General features: G+C 47.2%; 1 protein-coding gene across 5 annotated transcripts in view; it reads right to left on the reverse strand.

Annotated features, from left to right (window-relative positions):
* The window catches only part of PLXNA4 (plexin A4), a 498163-nt gene that overhangs the window by 107223 nt on the left and 371603 nt on the right, over positions 1 to 19337 (reverse strand). For all 5 annotated transcript variants that reach the window (XM_044428501.1, XM_044428509.1, XM_044428519.1 and 2 more), the window contains exon 9: positions 6111 to 6311. In XM_044428501.1, the coding sequence (XP_044284436.1) occupies positions 6111 to 6311 (201 nt within the window). The remainder of the gene's footprint in view (positions 1 to 6110; positions 6312 to 19337) is intronic.

Genomic DNA, 19337 nt, shown 5'->3' on the forward strand with positions numbered 1-19337 from the left:
ACAGGGCTGCAAAATACAGGGGAGACTCCGCGGGAGCTGGATCTCAATATAAGCATTAAAAAGCCATGCTGGATTGGGGCAAGAGTCCAGATCTCCAGTCACCTGGGGCAAACCAGTGGCCCACAGGATCCCCCCAGCAGGGTGGGTGCAAGACCTCCCCCTGCCCAAGCTCATGGCCAGCAAGGCTAGTAGCCACGGAGAGCCCCCCCCCCCATGACTCTGTCCAACCCCCTTCCCAAGCCATCCAGATTGGTGGCCATCGCCACTTCCCACGGCAGCGAATTCCACAGATCGGCTTTGAGCCCCGGGGGGAAAATATTCCACCAGTTGGCCCTGAATCTCCCACCAACCCCCTTCATGCAGCGACCCCTACGGGTTCTAGCCTTATGAAAGAGAGGGAGAGACATGCTGTGCTTGCCACTTTCTCCACGCCACGTACCTCCATCTGGTCTCTCCCATATTCCCTCAGCTAAACAGTCCCTGCTGTGGTAACCGTGGCCTCACAGGGAGCTGCTCCAACCTCTTGATCAGCTTAGCAATCCCTCTGTGCCACCTTTCCAGCTCTGCAGCCTGCATAGCTATAGCTGGAGCTAGCAGGCCGGGTCACCTTTGCTAAGCTGGAATGGCTGGGGCCTGCAGCTGGATGGGTGACCACATATGGAAACCAAGCAGCATGGTTGGGCTTGATGACCTTATAGGCCCCTTCCAAATCCCCTTCCCTTCGCTTCCCTTCTTTTTCAGGTTCAGTAACCAGATCTGCACAATATTCTAACTGCAGCTGCACCAAAGGTTTGTCTAAGGAAAGACAGACATACAGATATGCAGGTGGAAAACTTTAGAGGGCAGAAGGAATAGGGGAAATGAATTCCAACTATTTTTATCGGGTTTTACCCTGTTTATATGGCCCAGACTTAATGCAGACTCAAACTGAAGCACCATCTATGATCCAAGTGCATGAATTTCCAAGCACACAGTGTGATATGGCTTGGTACCAGGATATCTAAAGGAACGCCTTCTTCCCTATTTGCCCTCCCAGCCCTTGAGATCGGCAGCAGAAGCCCCCCTCTGGGAGCCCTCTGTGAAAGACATTAGGAGACAGAGCACCCAGTGGAGGGCCTTCTCTGCGGTGGCGCCCCATCTATGGAATGCGCTCCCCAGAGAGGTCTGCCTGGCGCCGTCTTTACATGTTTTTCGGCACCAGGTTAAGACCTTTTTATTTAATCAATATTTTAATAAGTTTTAATATTGAATTTTATCATCATATTTTAATTGCAGCCAGGGTGGGTCATTAATTAATTAATGTTATGTTAGATATTTGTATTTTATTTGTGTAAGCTGTCCTGAGGCTCTTGCAAAGGACAGCATACAAATATCCTAAATAAATAATTATGTCCTACTTCCAACCTTTCAGTGCATGATTGAAAAAACCCCCCTGTACTTTTCTTTAATGTACACCAGTGCACCTCAATCAGTGGGTGAAGATTGTGTACCCTTCAAAAAGATGTACAGTTAGGAAAAGGCTCACTAAAATATATATAAACAAGGACACACTGGAATTCGAGTTGCAATGTGTAGAACTTCGACAAATGCAGTTTGCTTGCCTGCATGTTGCCATGAAAAGAGCAGGTTTTACCTTCTTCCCCTCTAGTAAGAAAAGAAAAACTTGAAAATGTTCAAATAACCTTAGCTGTGCCCTAGAATTAGCCGCTTTTCATCTCCACCAGCTCTGCAGTGCGTGTTCCAGTGGGATTCTAAACACACAGATATCCCTTTACTATTTTTTTTACAAAATCTTGGCTTATTCAGAAGCTAGAAAAGAAATACTCTACCTTTAGCAATGGAGAATGCAACTGATTATTTGGAAAAATGGTGCAAAGAATTCAACCTTTTTGGATTCTCTCCCTCCCCACATTTTTGCTAAGTCTGGAATTCGATGTTTTGCAAGGAAGGCAAGATGTGCCCTGCCCTGTTCTCCTGGCTGTCTGAAGAGCAATTTGCCTTCAGGAAGAGGAAAGGGGGAGACAGAGAGAGGGGCAGGGATGAACCTTGGAAATGACATCAAAACCTTTAAGGGAAGGGAAGGGAAGGGAAAGGTGGGGTGTCCCTGAAAGACACTCTGGGGAAGAGAGGCGGAGGAAGAGTACCACTGAGAATCTTCCCTACAGAAGATTTAAACAGGCAGCCTGGCTGCTCCAACATCCTCTGGGGTTCCGTTGAGAAGGCAGAGCAGCTCTCCGTGGTGCTGAACCTGTCTGGGGGCATTTGGAGCGACTTTGGAGAACTCCTTTTAAGTTCTGGCTAAGGCAGCTTCTCTGGCACTAGAACTATTGCTGGCAGCTCCGACACCCATCGCAAAATTCTTCCATTTTATTTATTTATTTATTATGGTTCTCTCTTGCATTTCCCCCTTCTCTCCTTCTATAGAAGGCACTAGGCTGGAAAGGCGCACGAAGCCGAGGAATGCCCGTTCATTTAATTCTGGAAACGATTGCCTCTCTTTCCCGGCTTTCTTGACTCACACAACCTTCTTCCTCTCCATTTGCATCCGCACAACAACCCTGTGAGGTAGCTTTGGCTGAGAGGCAGCTTCTGCCTGAAAGTCACCCAGTGAGCTCCATGGCCTGAGTGATGTCAGGCCTAGCATCCCGGTGTCCCAGGCCAGTTCTCTAACCACTGCACCACACTGTCTCTCTCTGAAGGAGAACCGTGGGCAGGCATAGGGATGGCATCAGAGGCAGAGAGAGACAGCTGGCGCTGGGAAGCCATGTGGCGGTGCCCTGGCCTGTCAGCCTCCAGTCCCACCAACAGGCTTTCTGGGGGATTTCTGGTTCCTAGCAAGTTAGTCATGGGGGCTTTACCCCTGCAGAGCTTACTGAACCCCCTCCCCCATGAGAACAATCCCCGCACAGGAAAATTTGGCTGGACTGGGAGAACCGTTCCAATGTGTCCTTTTACCAGTGCATTAGAGGCTGGGAAGCAACGCTCTTCCAAGCGGAGGCAGGGGGCTAGCCCTTAACAGACAGTGCCGTGCTCATAACACTTGTGAGCAAAAATGTGTGTGGAACACGATACAAGCAAATTCCAACAAGAAGGAGCTTGCCGGCACTCCTCAGACGAGTGTGCAGTTCAGAGAGCTGCTCTCCAGCAGGTTTTGCAATTCCTTCCTGTCGCAAAACGACTCTCGGCCCGAAGCAGCACCAAAATGCATTTAACAGCTCGTAGTCTGAGAGGAGGTGTCGTTAAAAGGACATCTATAAAGACTAGTTATGTGTCATTTTAAAAAATGACAGAACTGAGGCTGTCATAGTTTGGGAACATCGTGAGAAGGCAAGACTCCCTGGAGAAGACAATCATGCTCGGGAAAATTGAAGGGAGAAGAAGAAGAGGAATATCAAATGAGAGATGGATGGACTCCATCAAAGAAGCCGCAGCCTTGAATTTGGAGAAGCTGAGCAGGGCTGTCGTGGGCAAGACATTTGGGAGTGCTTCCACTCACAGGGTCGCCATAAGTCAGAGATGATTTGATGGCACATAACAGCAACAGAGAATGGGATGGAACAGATCTGGACAAAGGCGGGTGAAACGGACATGGAACGGAAGCAGAATGATTCTCCCACGCTGCTGCGAAGAGCCTGTAAAAGTGACAGGACCGGTGCAAACAGCCCTCGCTGCCACTTTTCTGGACCCATAAATGCCAAGTTCATTTTGTTTGGGTTTGGGATGTGTGAATGCCATGAAATCCATTCCATTCCATCATTTTTTGCAAATTATCAGGCACCTTTTGTTCCATCATCCACAGTGATGGAATTAGAATTTGGACAAATGCATTTGTACACACGGGTGCAAATTGAGATTCCCCCAAATACATAAATCCTTCCCAAATAAGGCCAAGATGCTTGTAGCGAATGGCCTATAAAAGCTTTCAATCAATCAATATCCATATCTCCCAAAATACATTCTTTCCCACATTACCTTATGGGAAAAAATGCACATTTGTGCTGTTGTGTATGTGTGTGGAGGGGGGCGGCATTTTTCTAGACCGAATTTGTATAAAATTATAGGATTTTTTAAAAGTCTATAAATCTACAGATTCCATGCAACTCAGAAAAAGCCAGTCTGTTGTAGTTCAGAGTCTTAGAAACTCAAACTTACCTGAGCCTATTGCAAATTTTTCTGATATGGCTAATTTTGGTTGAAATAGCCAGCAGTATCTCACACGGGTTTCTTCCCTTATTTCTTGGCTATTATTTTACTAGAGGAACCAGGTAACATGCAGTGGTTATCCTCGGTTTATCAATTCATCCATCAACACAAATACAGTCACAAATGAAGCTCGCTTCTCTCTTTGGGGGAAAGAAAAAACCACAAAGTGGTAATCTATTTTGAATGCACCCAGAAAGGACTTTCTCCAAGTACCACCTCCAAGAAAGGCTTGGAGAGCATCAACAACGGGGCTAGTCCTCTCCGTGGTGGCCCCTGATGGTCACTTAGGCCCACCCGGTGCTAATACTGTTATCTTTTTAGCACCAGGTTAATACTGAGCACAATTTCCTGGCATTTCAGCCAAGACATTCTTCTTCTTTCTGTACATCTTTTCCCATGTGTGTATTTTATCTTGTATAACAGTGCTTAGAATCTACATTGTCCGTGCTCCATTCTATGACTGCAATATTCCAGCTGACATGTTTGGTGCTTTACACCTTCTTGATCTGAACATATTCTCTTTTCTACTTTTGAACCGTTCACCCTCCCCGTCCGTGAAATTCATAAAGGCCTAGGAAAAATCAGCATTTCAAGTGCAGTATACTGGGCAGCATGAAAATAGCGTATCCTTTTGCTTTCTTCCCTTCATCACCAGAGCTGTACCTGATATTCTGCGAGGTGCAGACACACTGAAAGGGAAGGGCCATCGCCCTCGGAGAAGGAAGGAACACACGTCCAGCAAGGCTGGTAGCCACCAACCACCTCCTCGTCGTGAATCAGTCCAATCCCTTTTTGAAGCCATCCAGATTGGCAGCCATCACCACTTCCCATGGCAGCAAATTTCGCAGTTTAACTATATGTTGTGTGAAGAAATCTTTCCTCCTATTTGTCCTAAATCTCTCCACAATCAGCTTCATGAGGTGACCCCAGAGAGGGAGATAAATGTCCCCCTCTCTGCTATCTTCACAGGATGCATAATTCTAAACTGCTCTGTCCTGTCTCCCCTTCCTTGCCTTTTGCCTAAGTTGAGCGATCCCAGCTGCCACGGCCTTCCGCACAGGGGAGCTGTTCAGTCCCCAGTCACTTCTGTTGCCCATCCTGTCCTTTTCCCATTCAACAATGTCCTTTTCCAGGTAAGGTGACCAGAACTGAACACAATATTCCACGTCTGGGTGCAACAAATAGGTGGGTTAGCCCTGTAAGATTTGGGCAGTTCTGTTTTCTACCCCTTTCTGCTTTCCGTTCAAATCACCCCGTCTGAATGGGTTTGCGGTTGAACACTATACAAGAATTTCCAACCTGTATGTTGCAAAACGTATCTTTGAATCAGGCACCCTTTTGTCTTGGTGAAATCATGCTTACATTACCATGATTCCTACGCCTCACCCTTTGTCTTAGCTACACCAGAACTGTCTGCAAGCCATCCCGAGACTTTTAGTATTGGGATGGCAGATAAAACAAACAAACAAACAAATCTATTATAGCCATTCCCCGTAGGGGAGTCACTCCAATCCCTTGATCATTTCAGTTGCCTTTCTCCACACTTCTTCCAACTCAGTCAAGTCCTTTTTCGGGTGCGGCAACCAGAACTGCACACAGTGTGGGCGCACCAGCGAGTACAGTCTTGGCAGTGCAATTTTCTTTTCCCTTCCTGATTAAACCTAACATGCATCTCTCTTTTTGCTCACCAGCTGAGCACTGGCCCAAGCTCTCCACCGAGATGCCCACGTCCCCTTCTTGCTCAGCCACAGCTAGCCCGAATCCCACCAGCCGACGTCTGAGGCGGCATTCGCTGCCCCGGCATGCATTCCTCCACGCTTGCTCACACGCGCCGTGTTGATGCCCTGCTGCCCTCCCGCTTCAGCTGCCCCTCCCTCCCTGCCCCGCGCAGCACCAGGCTTACTCACGGAAGTGTTCTGGCACTGGATGCTGGAGCTGTTGAACCGCAGGGCTGGTACCCGCTTCTCGTTGCCCTGGATATTGATGATGCACTCGTAACTGCGCTGGCCCGACTGAGGCTGCGGCAGGTTCTTGGCCTTCAGCGTGATGGGCTTCACCACTTCCACAGGCACCAAGATCTTGTTGGCTTGCAGCAGCTGGGGGCAGTCCTGGAGGAGAGGCAGAGCAGGGTTAGGAAAGGAACCACCCTTTCCACGTTGGGAGAGCCATCCAGAGGGACCACGCCACTCTAGAGGCCTTCTCCCGGACCTGTGCAACCTGCTTCTGCTAGGTTTGATCCTCTGCCCCAAGTTCCATGTCTCATTGTTCTTTCATGAAAGGCAGCGACAGCACCTTGTCCTTCTCCCCACTAACTTGGAACAAGGAAGCTACTGAGGAACACAAAGGTTTGCTTCTGACTCTTTAAAATGGAAGAACAGCCCTGCAGGGTGTCAAAGCACTCACTCGGTCCTTTTGTGCCCCAGATAATGTTCTCACTGCCCTGTGACATTAAATCTCTCTCTCGGTTTTTGACCACTGCCTGCAAGATTGAGACTCATCACTAGAATCATGACCTGTTGGAACTTTGGATGGAAAGTGTGGGGCTCCCTTGGGTTAAAACAACAACAACAACCACCTCCCTGTAGCGGATGATGGAGAAAATCCCTCATTTTTGGGAAGGGCAGAGGGAAAACCAAGATGGATTGCTGGCGTTCAAGGAAGTTGGAGAAAACGTCAGTTTTTTCAAGTGATGTCTATGAATCTATGTCGGTGACCAGCAGATCCCTTAGCAGATTGGCTTTTTCCAAACAACAACAGATTCTGTGAATTTGTAGGTGGGTTTTTCACTTTTGCGGGGGTGGGGATGCAAATTTGAAAATGCACCAATGTGCACAATGGTGCTAATGCACATCAGTTAATGCACATCAGCCTATTGAAGCATGAGTGAAGTTGTGCAAATTCTGGGCTTGAAAAATCTGATTCTATGCATGAGCGGCCAATGGAATCAACGGCACTTGACATTCCATGAACTGTGAAAATTCAGACATTCCTACCAGTGCTGCATTTGGTGATTAAACAGTTCAAATTTTCAGCAGCTGAGTGGCTACTGGGACTATTCCAGCATTTCTAGTACCAGAGGAGGAATGTGAGCAAGAAGATCTGGTTTTATTTTTAACCTGCTTGGAGGCTTGTTTGGAAGGCTGGTTTACGGCTGCATGAGCTGAATGCTGGACCAGATGGATCCCAGCTCTGACCCAGCAGGGTTCTTCTTACGTTCCAAATGGGCAGCAAGACCACATGAGGAAGAAATCAATTTGCTTCTCACTTTAACATGAACTTACACAATCTCACACTTAGAAACCAGCGCACAAACCAAAGCACAGCCATCCTTCACACATGCAGTGGAATTTTCCAAAGGGGGAAAATGTATACAAGAAGGTTTGCCTTAGGGGAAAGCACAAAATATGCATACTCCTGAAAAAAATCCTTTAACGAGGCATTGAGAGGAAATGGGCTTGCAAACATGGCATGTAAAGCCAACTCTGTATGGGACTCCAGCTTTGGATTAATGTGTATTAAAAGACCTAGTGTTATTCATATAAACTATCTAAACATCTCAACGTTTGGGATGAAGTAACTTTTGGATTTAAAAAATGAGAAATTGAGAGCAAGCAAGAGATCAAATCAGTCAATCCTAAAGGAAATCAACCCTGACTGCTCTTTAGAAGGTCAGGTACTAAAGCTGAAGCTCCAATACTTTGGTCACCTGATGAGAAGGAAGGACTCACTGGAGAAGATCCTGATGCTGGGAAGGATTGAAGGCAAAAGGAGAAGGGGACGGCAGAGGCTGAGGTGGCTGGAGTGGTGGGTGTGGGCTTGGGTGTACTCTGGGGGATGGTGGAGGAAAGGAGAACCTGGAGGAATGTTGTCCATGGGGTCACAAAGAGTCGGGTATGACTTTGAGAATAAACAACAAACCTTAATAAATTTCTCTGTCCCTAGAAAAAACAGGGTTGCTAGAAAATTCCACTGTCTGCCTCAAGCACTCGCTTGCTGCTTCTATCATGTTTTCTCTGCTCTCAGAAGTCAACAGTGAAAGGAGAAGAAACAACAATGTGGAACAACTTTGTGCAGAGATCTGAGGAGCTTCAGATGAAAAGGGGGCTTGGAAGCATGTGCAGATGCTCGGCATGCATTCATGCAGCTCTGAAGCAGCTCTTTGGCTCAACAGGTTTCCGCTAAGTTGGACATGCACCATTCTTAGGAAAGGCTGTTTCATCCCCCTGCACCATTTCGAGGAATGAATGCAAGGGACTTGCATGGGTCTCAGCGTTGAAAATGGGGCAGGAAATGCAATGGAATGGTTGACCCAACTCTGTTGTGTTTCCTTCATTCCAGCTTGGACCCATGGATGGAAGGGAATATTCACCACCTGATTTTAATTCCACCAATTTGCATTAGCAGTAATTTTGGATTTGGGGGAGATCAACAGTAGAATCAGGCATTTCTTGGGAATTCACCCCCAACTGGCTTTCCCGGGTCATGCGCACATCATGGAGTTCGCAGACCATTAAAAACTATGTGTGTTTTTGTGCAAATTTAGCTGCAGAAATGCACACACACATGAACTGGTCAAAAAGGTGCAAATTCCCACATAAATTAAAGCCTGAAAAAGTGCATTATGGGGGATGCATAGCACATTTGCAGAAGTGAGGATTTGCACAAATATGCAAGAACACATTTGCACAAATTCTAAGTCTGCATATGGATAGCAGAAAGACCGTCACACCAATATCTGTGAATTGCCAGCAAAGTAGCCTTATCTTCCACATGCACTAATCAACAACACTTCACTAACGCGTATTAGTGCCAATTCATATTAGCAAATGAGCATTTTGCTCGTGTGCATTTGCATGAATTCGCCTCCCGAGTGAAAAGCCAAACAACACATCCATGGGACCCACATGACACAGACAAAGCCAGCCTGTTGTGGAATCCTCTGGTTGGATTTGTAAATGTCTGAACTGATCTGACTGCTTTGCAGATTCATCTGACCTCCCTAATGAAAGTGCTGGCAGGAAAGACATGGAAAGCTAGATGGCTTGCGGAGATGGGATTCTCACCACGGCAGATGGGCATGTGCACCATATGGGCACAAACAGTTTAGCAAGACAAGAACAAGGATGAGCTGCAAACATCTGCAGGAACCCCAGCAAGGAATGGCGTTACGAGGACCGACAATCACGCTCTGATGCATCCGGAGTGGAGGGGGTGTGCACCGGAGCGTGTGAGAGTGCTTGCGTGTGTGCAAGGCATATGCCCATTATGCTGTACACCCAACATCTTCCATCTCAAATTTCACCAAAGCTTAGCCAGCGCTTTCTTTTCACATGGACACTTTTCCTTTTTGTAAGTGGCTAAGTCGATACCAACTACAAATTCGATATTTATTTATTTATGATAGTCACAGCATTTATTTACACATACAGTATAAGGAAGACTGATGGTTTCCAAGATGCAATTCATATTTTAGGTGATTATCCTGACTATGTATATTTATTTAGGCATTTAATTATATAGAGAGAGGGCGGGGGGGGAAGGGGGAGTTATATATATCCTCGTTCCCATCAGCTCTAGGTGGTCTTGCACTCTGGCATCAGCAAGAAGAGATCTTGGCCTTCCTCTTTGTGACAGCCTTTGAGGTACCTATAGAGGGATCCCATGTCCCCCCTCAGTCTTCTCTTCTCAAGGCTGAGCATGCCCAGTTCTCCGCCTCTCCTCACAGGGCAGGGTTTCCAAACCCTGGGCCATTTTTGTCGCCCTCCACTGGACCCTCTCTAATTTACCTGCATTGAATAGTAGAGGAGAAAGGAACCAAGAAGGCCATTGGAGCCAACTCCCTGGGGTCACATGCCACCACTTTACACCATCTCAGTCATATTTATAAGAGATTAAACCCAACAATGATTAAAAATTGACTAGAAACAAGTATATTAAATAAAATGAATCTGGGAGCTAATTTGGGAGGGTCTGTTGGACAAGATACATCTTGAACTCCCTCTGGAAGGAAGCCATCTTGGATACTAGGCATATCTTTCCCAGCAGACCATTCCACAGTTTAGGGGAAAGTCTATTGGGTACTTGACATTAGTCTTACAGAAGCAAACTTCCTAAGATTACCCCTGGAGGACCTTCGTGGGTGAGGTGGAATATATGAGGAATGCACGCATGTCAGCAAAAATGCGTACGTGTCTCAGACTAAAATGAGATTGATACTGAACATACTTAGTGGAAAAAAGTTGAGCTCTGCTAAACCAGAAGAGCAGCTATCAGCTGTTCGCATGCATTTCTTCATCAGACTACTAAAATGAATTAATGCGCCAACAGTTCATAGCAGCTTGGGGTTTTTTTTTCCTTCTCCTTCCTAAATTTCACCACTTCCTAAACTCCGCTCTGGCTCAGATCTGGGGGACGTTTTCCCCCTAAGCCTGCAGCGGATTCAGTCCTCAGGCTGCTCTTCCACGGGTTGCAGCCCTGAGACTCACACGCCTCCAGAGGCTGATGAGTCCCCAGAGCAGAGTGGAAGGGCCCCGTGGCCACCCTTTCCCCTCCGCACCTCCCATTCTGCGACGCAGAGGCCCCAGCCCCCTGCCCTCCCTCTTCCCTCGCTCCCCTCTCCAAATATACTGCTGCAGCGGCTGCAACAGAGCTCCTGTTTCGGTCACCGGATCTGGAAATCCAAGGTATCCTATGTCCCCCTAGAGATTACTGTGGGGGCCACAGGATCACTGCCCATGTGTGGAGTATTTTCCCTTGAATGCCTCAAGTCGCATACATGGAACAAAAGAATTACATGGGATATTTGTTTTTAGCCTCTTTACTAAATGCAGGTAAAGTGGATATGCTGAATCATTTGTTTGTTTATTTATAGCCCACCCATCCCCAGGGACTGGATCAACCAAGAGCAGGGAGCAGCCATCTGTGGCCTTCCAAATATTTTACCCTATGGCTTGCAGCAGCTCTGGGACGGAAGGGGTAGCGTAAGGTTTCTGGAGGGCCACGATAAAGTCTAACCCTGCTCCTGAAATTTTCCAGTGCAAACCGTCTTGGTTTTGCTTTTGATTTTTGGAAGACCCTATACAAATAACCGTGGTTTGTGCTGGATTTCTTTTTCTGCAAGAAATGTAAAATACTCTGAGGCAAATTGGAAGTATTTGGGTATTTAGATATTTCCGATTCATTTTCCCCTGGAAAGCCCACATCACTTATTGCAAGAGAGAAAAGAATCATTGCGATATTATCCCCATTTACCTGGGAGCAAAACTCATTGAACTCAGTGGAATTGTTTCTGATGGTCATCTTATTTCATTGTACATCTCTCAGTGTGTTCCCTTTCTCTCTTTCTCTCTTCCTTTCTCTCTTTCTCTATGGGCAGTTTGCAAGAGTGCATAAAAACCACACAATAAGGTACAATAAAAATACCATAAAATTGCATCAAAAGAGATGTAAAAAAATTAGAGAGAGCTAAAAACATACAGTAAAGAAAAATGCCTGGAATGGGTCATCCCCTCAAGCCCCCCGGTATCTGAGTATATCTTTTAAAACTTCAGCAAAAAGGGCCATCTTAATCTGACACTGAAAATATGACAAGGTGGACAAGTTAAGGTATATAAGTCTCAGAGAATAATAATTGTTTGGTGGAAAGAACCTCGGAGGGAAATCTAGGCTCAGGCACAGCATGTGAGATCCAAAATGTGGAAGGGATAGGAGAAGGCCACACAACCTCATGCCGTGTGAATTTTCCATCCTGGCTTTTGGAATTCCAGCTTTTCTCCCCCCCCCCCCCCCCCCCCCGCAGCCCCAGCCCCAGCCCCAATCCCAGTGCGATAAACTTCCTGGTTATCCTTGTTCCAAATTCATTAGCAGGAGGTGACTGCAGCACCCCCCCACCCCCGTCAAAGGTTCGTTAGCATATAAAAAGGTTCCAGGCTGTATTAGGAAGTTCATTATAGATAATTGAAGAGGCGAGGGCCATAAAAAGGCAAAGCCTTCCTCATCAGTGCTGACTTTATCTGATTGACCTGATGTATTTCTTAATTGAAATTTAAAAAGGCAATTTCTCAGAAAGAGGTGGGCCACGGAGAAGGGCAGGTGGGTCTCTCTTTCTGAACCCTGACTTTGAGCCGCTGGAAGGCCCAGAATTTGGAATCCCGAATTTTCAGGAAGTTCTCCTACGTGTCCTTCACCACCACTGCCCCGAAGAACGAAGCCTGCAAATACCACACATTTTAGATATTGTGGGTATGCAATTGATTTTAAATATTTACACCAGTTTAAGCATGTGGGTCAGGAGAGAGGTGCCACGAAGGGTGAGAATCAGTCCCATTTCTGTTTGTCTCCGTTCTTCATTTTTCCCTACCTTGCACTCAGCTCCTCCCGAACCTTTAGAATTCTTTCCTTTTAAAAACTGCATGAAAATTCATAAGCATGTTTGTTTGCATCTCTCTTAATACATGCATGATTAAGAGGCATGTTTGCCTAATTTAAACATTTTTGGCAAGTCGTTTTCTCAGTAGCATGAGTATTTGAACATTATTTTCTCTAACCTATAAAATGCAGTGTGCAAATTTTAAAGGATAACAGGTTCAATTGATGCAGTGGTTTGAAAGTATGAAATTAGGTCAGTTTGCACTAAAATGTGAACAGAATGGATTTCACCCCCATCTCTGTGTTAACCTGATGCTGTCACCGAAATGGCATCTAATTCCCTTGAATTTTCTCTGCTTGGCTTTCCCCCCACTGACCTTCTCCCCAGTTCATTTTTCCACTGTCAGACATTACACTGTAAGCTCCTTGGGGCAGATACCTTTCTTCCCCCATCCCACTTACAACAGCGTATTATGCATATTGAGAAATAAAAATAATTTTAAACACCTTGTCTAGAGTTGAGAGAACAACACTCTTTCTTTTTTCTGAGAGAACTTTTTTTTGTGATTCCTGAGATTATTTGAACATCAACATGAAGTTCAGCTTCGCCTAATTTTGATTGTAACTCTGACATTCACTTTTTTGGAACAGGAAAAATGCACATATCAAACAGGGAACTTTTTTTTTAAATGAGTGCACCAAAATGTACACTTTCCTCACAAAGTGTGAAAATGTGAAGGTGTGGAAAATGCAGATTTTGCAAAGACGTCATTTCAGGAATATATTTATTTTAGTAGTTATATCTTGCCTTTTTTTCCTTTCAAGAAACTCAGGGTGGCTTCCAGCATTCTCCTCCTCCTCTCAATGTTATCTTCACAACAACCCTGTGAGGTAGGTTGGGCTGAGAGTCTGTGACTGGCCCAAAGTCACCCCTTAGCATTGCTATTAGCAGTAGGCTTACAACTACCTTTGCGCCCCAATTTTTCACCTTTTGTAAGGGAGCCAAATGGTCAAATGTGGTCATCTTCTCCATTTATCCTAAAAACAACCCTATGAGGTGGGTTCAGCTGTGAGCAAGAGACTGGCCCAAAGTCACTCACTGAACTTCATGGCCAAGAGGGCACTAGAACCCAGATTTCCAGAGTCAGACTCTGGGGCTCTAACCACTATGCAACACTGCCTCTCCATATTTATGAATGCATAGCTGAAAACCTCATCTATCCCTACCATAGATGCCTAGTGCTCTCTTCAATAAAGAAACACGAAGAGCAGAAATCTAGTTTCGCAAGTAGAACAAAAACATGCAAAAGCAAAGCATGTGAACACAGCAATTGATTTGCATCTCACTTTATGTTTACTTTAGGGCACCCCTAATTCCCATACCATAAAATTATATTTATATCTTGCACCATAGGGCAGGGGGGGAAGCAAAAGAAGATCTGACTTGGTCATAAAGCAGAAGCAGGTCAATCATACACAGTAGCACTTCTTTGGATCTTCTCCACCAGTCCCTGCCCGGCCTCCCCGGCCTCCAGACTTGCATCTTTCCCTCGCGTGATCAAACCAGCTCGGGAGAGACTCCCACTGGTCAAAGAATCCTTTTAATGCCCCATATATTTTATCTGCATTTCCTAAAAAGTTTATGGCACCATTAGCTTGATGGATGATGTACATATTTATTGGCAGAGCAAAAGTAATAATACAGAAAGAAAATTCCCATAACCTTAAAAGGTAACTGAGGAAGAGAAGTTTGCAGGGGATTTATGGAAAGCATAAATGTCGCAGATAACAACAGGGTAATGGAGTATTGGGCCTACTGAGGCTCCGAAATGCTCCATCCTGGTTAAGGCTGCTGTCAGGGATTCCGTTCCATAAAGCCGCTTTTATTTCCTTTGTTTATTTTTAGTGTCAGCGAAGTGTCTCTCAGCAAAACCCCTGGCCAGCCCCTGGCTGCCTCCGAGCCTGGAGTGCCTGGGGGAAAGCAAAGCAAATGGTGTGCTAAATTTTATGCCACTCAGGATAGGTGAAGGAAGCATTCGAAGGGACCTCAGAGGTCATCTAATCCAACCCGCTTCCAACACACGCAATTCACTCCCATAGCGCTCCTCGTGCATGGCCATCCTGACTCTGCGCCATGCTAAATGACATCCTACAGAAACTGCAAAGCAGGAAGCCAAAAGGGCAAATGCTATTTTGGGATGCATTTGGAAGTATTACTTCCAAATCACGAGAAGTAGTAGTTTATTTATTTATTTTCCGATTTATATCCTGCCTTTTTCCTCAAAGGGCTCAAGGCAGCTTACATCATTCTCTTCCTCCATCTTATCCCCACAACAGCAACCCTGCGAGGTAGGTTGGGCTGAGAGTCTGGGCCTGGCCCAGAGTCACCCAGTTGGCTCCATGGCTGAGCGGGGACTCGAACCCGGATCGTCTGAGTCCCAGTCCCATGCTCTGAACCACCACACCACACTGGCTCTCCTAGTTCCTCTGTATTCCTCACTAGTCAGACCTTACCTGGAATACTGTGTCCAGTTCTGGGTACCAAGATTTAAGAAAGATGCAGGTAAATTAGAAAGGATCTAGCGGAGGGCAACCAAAATTATCCAGGGTTTGGAAACACCGCCCTATGAGGAGAGGCGGAGAGAACTGGGCATGTTCAGCCCTGAGAAGAGAAGACTGAGGGGGGACCTGATATCCCTCTGTAAGGACCTCAAAGGCTGCCACAAAGAGGAAGGCCAAGATCTCTCCTTGCTGATGCCAGAATGCAGGGCACAGAAGAATCAGCTCAAGTTGCGACAACCCAGATTCAGGCTGGACATCAGGAAGAGCTTCCTCACCGTCAGAGCAAGAGGACAGTGGAACCAGCCTGGAGAGGTGGGGGGCTGTCCCACACTGGAGAAATTCAGAAAGAAACTGCCAGCCCCCTGAGTGGGATGATGTAACTTGGTGTCCTGCAAAAGCAGGGGGTTGGACTTGATGGCCTTCATGGCCCCTTCCAACTCTACTATTCTATTATTCTAAGCACTATCCTTACTCATGTGTAAGGATGAGTGGCCCTGCTTTGCCAAGAGTGGAGAATGAACCCTCCTTTCCTTTTGACTGGTGCCAAGAGAACAGTTTTTGTTTGTTTCGATCCCTTCTTGCAATGTCACATAGTCCATAATGTCAGGAATTTCCTTGCCAGTGTATTATCAAAATCCATTTCCCTCATAATTTGAGTCCAGCTTTTGGGGTCTTGCCCTGTAGAAGAACCCCTGTAGAATTCTAGCCAGGGGTCTTTAAAAGTTATGCTTTGGTTTGAGTCATATCCATGGAAATTATGGGATACTTCCGGACAATTTCTGTGACATGATGTGACTGATTCCATGTATCGCTCTTTTTTCTCTTAAATAGCAGTGGCTCTCATTCCCCATTCACTTTTCTGATAAAAATGCTGGAGGCAAACTGGAGCCAGGAAGCAAATTGGCCCAATAAGAAACTACTGGAGCCAGGAATAAAATGGCCCATGCTCCACTCAGGTTATGTCATAACCTGAGCATTTCTGTAGGGATTGAGGTGTTTAATAAAAGCAAGAATCAGATACATGAAATGCAAATCTACACTTAATGTATTTTGGCCTGGAAGGAGCAAGATGCCTGCCAATCTCCATTTTTTTCTCAAGAGGTGTAAAACTAGCACTGGGAGGAAGAGTGCTCCACACCAAAGCTTTGGAGTAGGAGAGAAACGGATTTATCTTTCCCCCTTCCCCAAAGTTGTCATTCAGCGGGTGCTGTGAATTAGGAGACAGAAAACTCAGAGGTCATTCCTTGGGACTGCAGCCAGGACCTGATGAGGGTTCTCCAACATCATTTCTAGCTTGGCACTCAGACATACTTGCTTTCGAGACACTGTGGCCATGAATCCAAAAGGCTTCTGGATGGGCACCGAAGCTGTCCTTTGCTGGCGGTTCGGCATTCGTTGGCTTGTGCTCCCTGTTCTTGATTCAGCAGCTGCTTCCTGCAAGATTTCCTGCAGCCGCCTTCCCCAGGTCTTTTTCTGGCCTGTACCTGCTGAATCCTCTTTCATGTTGGCTCCAGGTTTTGGAGGGTCCTTGAGCAAGACACCCTCAATGGACCTGTTGTGAGTTTGGCCCTCCCCTTCTCCTCCTTCGGCTCCAAAACATCAGGCAGCCTCTTTGCAATGCGGATCTTTACGGGATTTTTGCAGCTACAAGTTAAAGAACTCGAAAAACCTTTAGTAAGGAAGAAGATAAGCCTCTTCTCATGTCAAGAGTGTAGAACCCAAACTGGGAACTTCTCCCCAAAACCTTCCTTTTCAGTGACTCTGGAGCTCCAACCTCAGGGTGGCTCTTGCAGGCGAATTGTCAGCTGGCGAGACCTACGGAAGCCCTCTGACTGGGCAGCTCGTCTCACCTGATGGCTCATCGTGGGCACTGGGCAAGACAAAGGCTCTTGCTCCTCTCCTTCCTGGAAGTTCTCCCTCTCTTCCAAAACACCTCTGCTCTCCTGGTTGTCCTGGAAACCTGGAGGATGCTTCCAAGGCCTCTGCTTCTCTGTGTTTCCACCACTTCCACCGCCACGTTTTCAGGATGTTCTTCAGGATACACAGCATGAGGTCTCCAGGCTGCTCGACAAGAGTGGTGGTCCTTCACTCCAGAGAGGAGCTCTCCTGCACGTGGCTGCTCCTCCTCTTCCTCACCATGGCTTAGAGAAGGCACCTCCTCCTCCTCACCACCACCACCACCACCGTGGAGCGGCGGACAGCAAGGGGCAGGAGGAGACAGGTGCAGTGGTGACGTGCACAAGCCACTCCGGAGACGCTTTTCAGGGATGCTGCTCAGACATGGCCTTGGCCAGGGACCCAGCAATGGCCAGTCCAGAGCAACACAGAGCCCATCCCGCTCCAGTCACAGGAACGTTGGCTGCCCTGCATCTTCACTTTGTCGGCTCATCGCTCAGTCTCTGGGCTGCCCTGAAGCTCTTCCCGCCTCAGTACCGTCTGCACCTGTTCCAAGTCCTGATTCCCCCATTTTAAGAACGCAAGCGCCTCGCCGCCTGAGCGGGCCAGAGGATCTCACTCCTTAAGTGGGAGCATTCAGGGAGGAACGAGACAAAGGAAATCAGAGCATTTGAACCTGAAGGGGCTCTCGATGGGCTGCTAACATGCGGCAGCTGGTCCCCAGGAAATGGAGGGTGTGGGGTCCCGCAGCTCTTTGCGCTGACTTAACATCTGAAGTCGTCATCCTTTTATGCAGCCTGAAGCATGAATGAGTTGGTATAAAATACTTGTAGCACACAAGTTCCTTTTTCTTCTTCCGCTCCTCTTTTCCCCTTTTCTTTTCTTCTCCTTCTTGTGGCAAATGAAACCCCCTTTTTATGCTCCAGGGGAGGGGGGATGCACAACCACCTGAACAGAGCTAAGCGTGGAGAGATGAAAACCCCCTTCAACATAATTAGATGATTAAGTAGCTTTTAAGCCCAGGACCTAACAGATTTGTTATCTGGAGTTGCTCTTTTTTACATTCCAAGCTTTTATGCTTTTCTTATTGCCTCCCCCCCGCTCCGCCCGCAACACCACCCAGCTTCATTCCTCCCTACACAAAGCCGAAAACCCTTTCAAGGCCCTGAAAAGGATACAGTGCATCCCACAGTGCAAAAGAAACACACGTGCTCTGAACGAGGCATAGCCCTCTTTCCCAGCAATTCAAGCCAGCAACACGGGAGCAGAGGGGGGGACCTTTGGCAGTCGCTGCCGGTCTGAAGCCTCCATTCAGTGGCAGGTCACTTGTTCTCCCCAAGCAATCATTCCTTGGTCCAGCCCTGGGAGCCCCAGGGAGGGCGAGGAAGGAACCCTGCCTGAATCCCTGAGAACCGCGGCTGCCTGTCCGTGCCAGCAGTACCGGACTAGATGGGGAACGGGGCTTTCTCCAAAGGCAGTGGGTGATGTGCGTGGGTGTTGTTGGGCCCCAGTGAGGCACCCCTAGTCCCTGTGTGAGCGAAGACAGCGGCTTCTCCATAGCGAAAACATGCCTCGTCCCGTAAAAGGGCCGGAGGAGGGGATGCCCAGCCTTCACCAAGGAACCCTGGGGCAACAGGTCTTTGGCAAGGAGATTCTTGCAGGCTGAATCCTCAGTTCCTAGGCCACTGCTGCGCCTCTCTCCCCTCCCCAAAAGCAACCTTTCCTCTGGAATCTTCTGTCTGCTTTGCCCTGGTATATATGAGGCCGTCTCTCGTTTCGTCCCTCGCATGCACGATGGATTCTGAACCCGCCCAGCTCACACCTGGAGGGTTACAAAACCTCCTCATATAAGAGCCCAGCAATATGTGGTGTCTTTGTTTCTTCGCATGATTCCAGCTTTAACAAACTGACTATTATTTATAGAAGAAAAGGAGCTTCTTGTAACGTTTCCTTTTCATTCTCTGCTGGAGTAGATGGCTACTTACACATCAGAGACAGAGGGTGCCTGTCGACAAAAGAAAGGCCAAGAGAGGACAGCAACCTGCATGCAGCTAGAGCGTGCCGAGTGATTTGCCTCAATGCAAAGCAGAAATAGTGGTTATCGTTCAGCGGGAACGCAGGATGCGTCTTCGCATCCTGTGACCCGGCATGCCAGCCGCTCAGCCTGCCGCTCAGGTGTGGGGTGGACAACAATCCGTATGTTTCTTTATCCTGCAACCCGGACTGGGCAGCCCTTCAAACAGATGACCTGTACAAAGAGAGGATCGTCCCCTGTAAGAGAGGACGCGTGCCCACCCCTGTTATCCTAA

Source organism: Varanus komodoensis, unplaced genomic scaffold (assembly GCF_004798865.1).
Source record: "Varanus komodoensis strain SLA01 unplaced genomic scaffold, ASM479886v1 scaffold1, whole genome shotgun sequence".
NCBI lineage: Eukaryota > Metazoa > Chordata > Lepidosauria > Squamata > Varanidae > Varanus > Varanus komodoensis.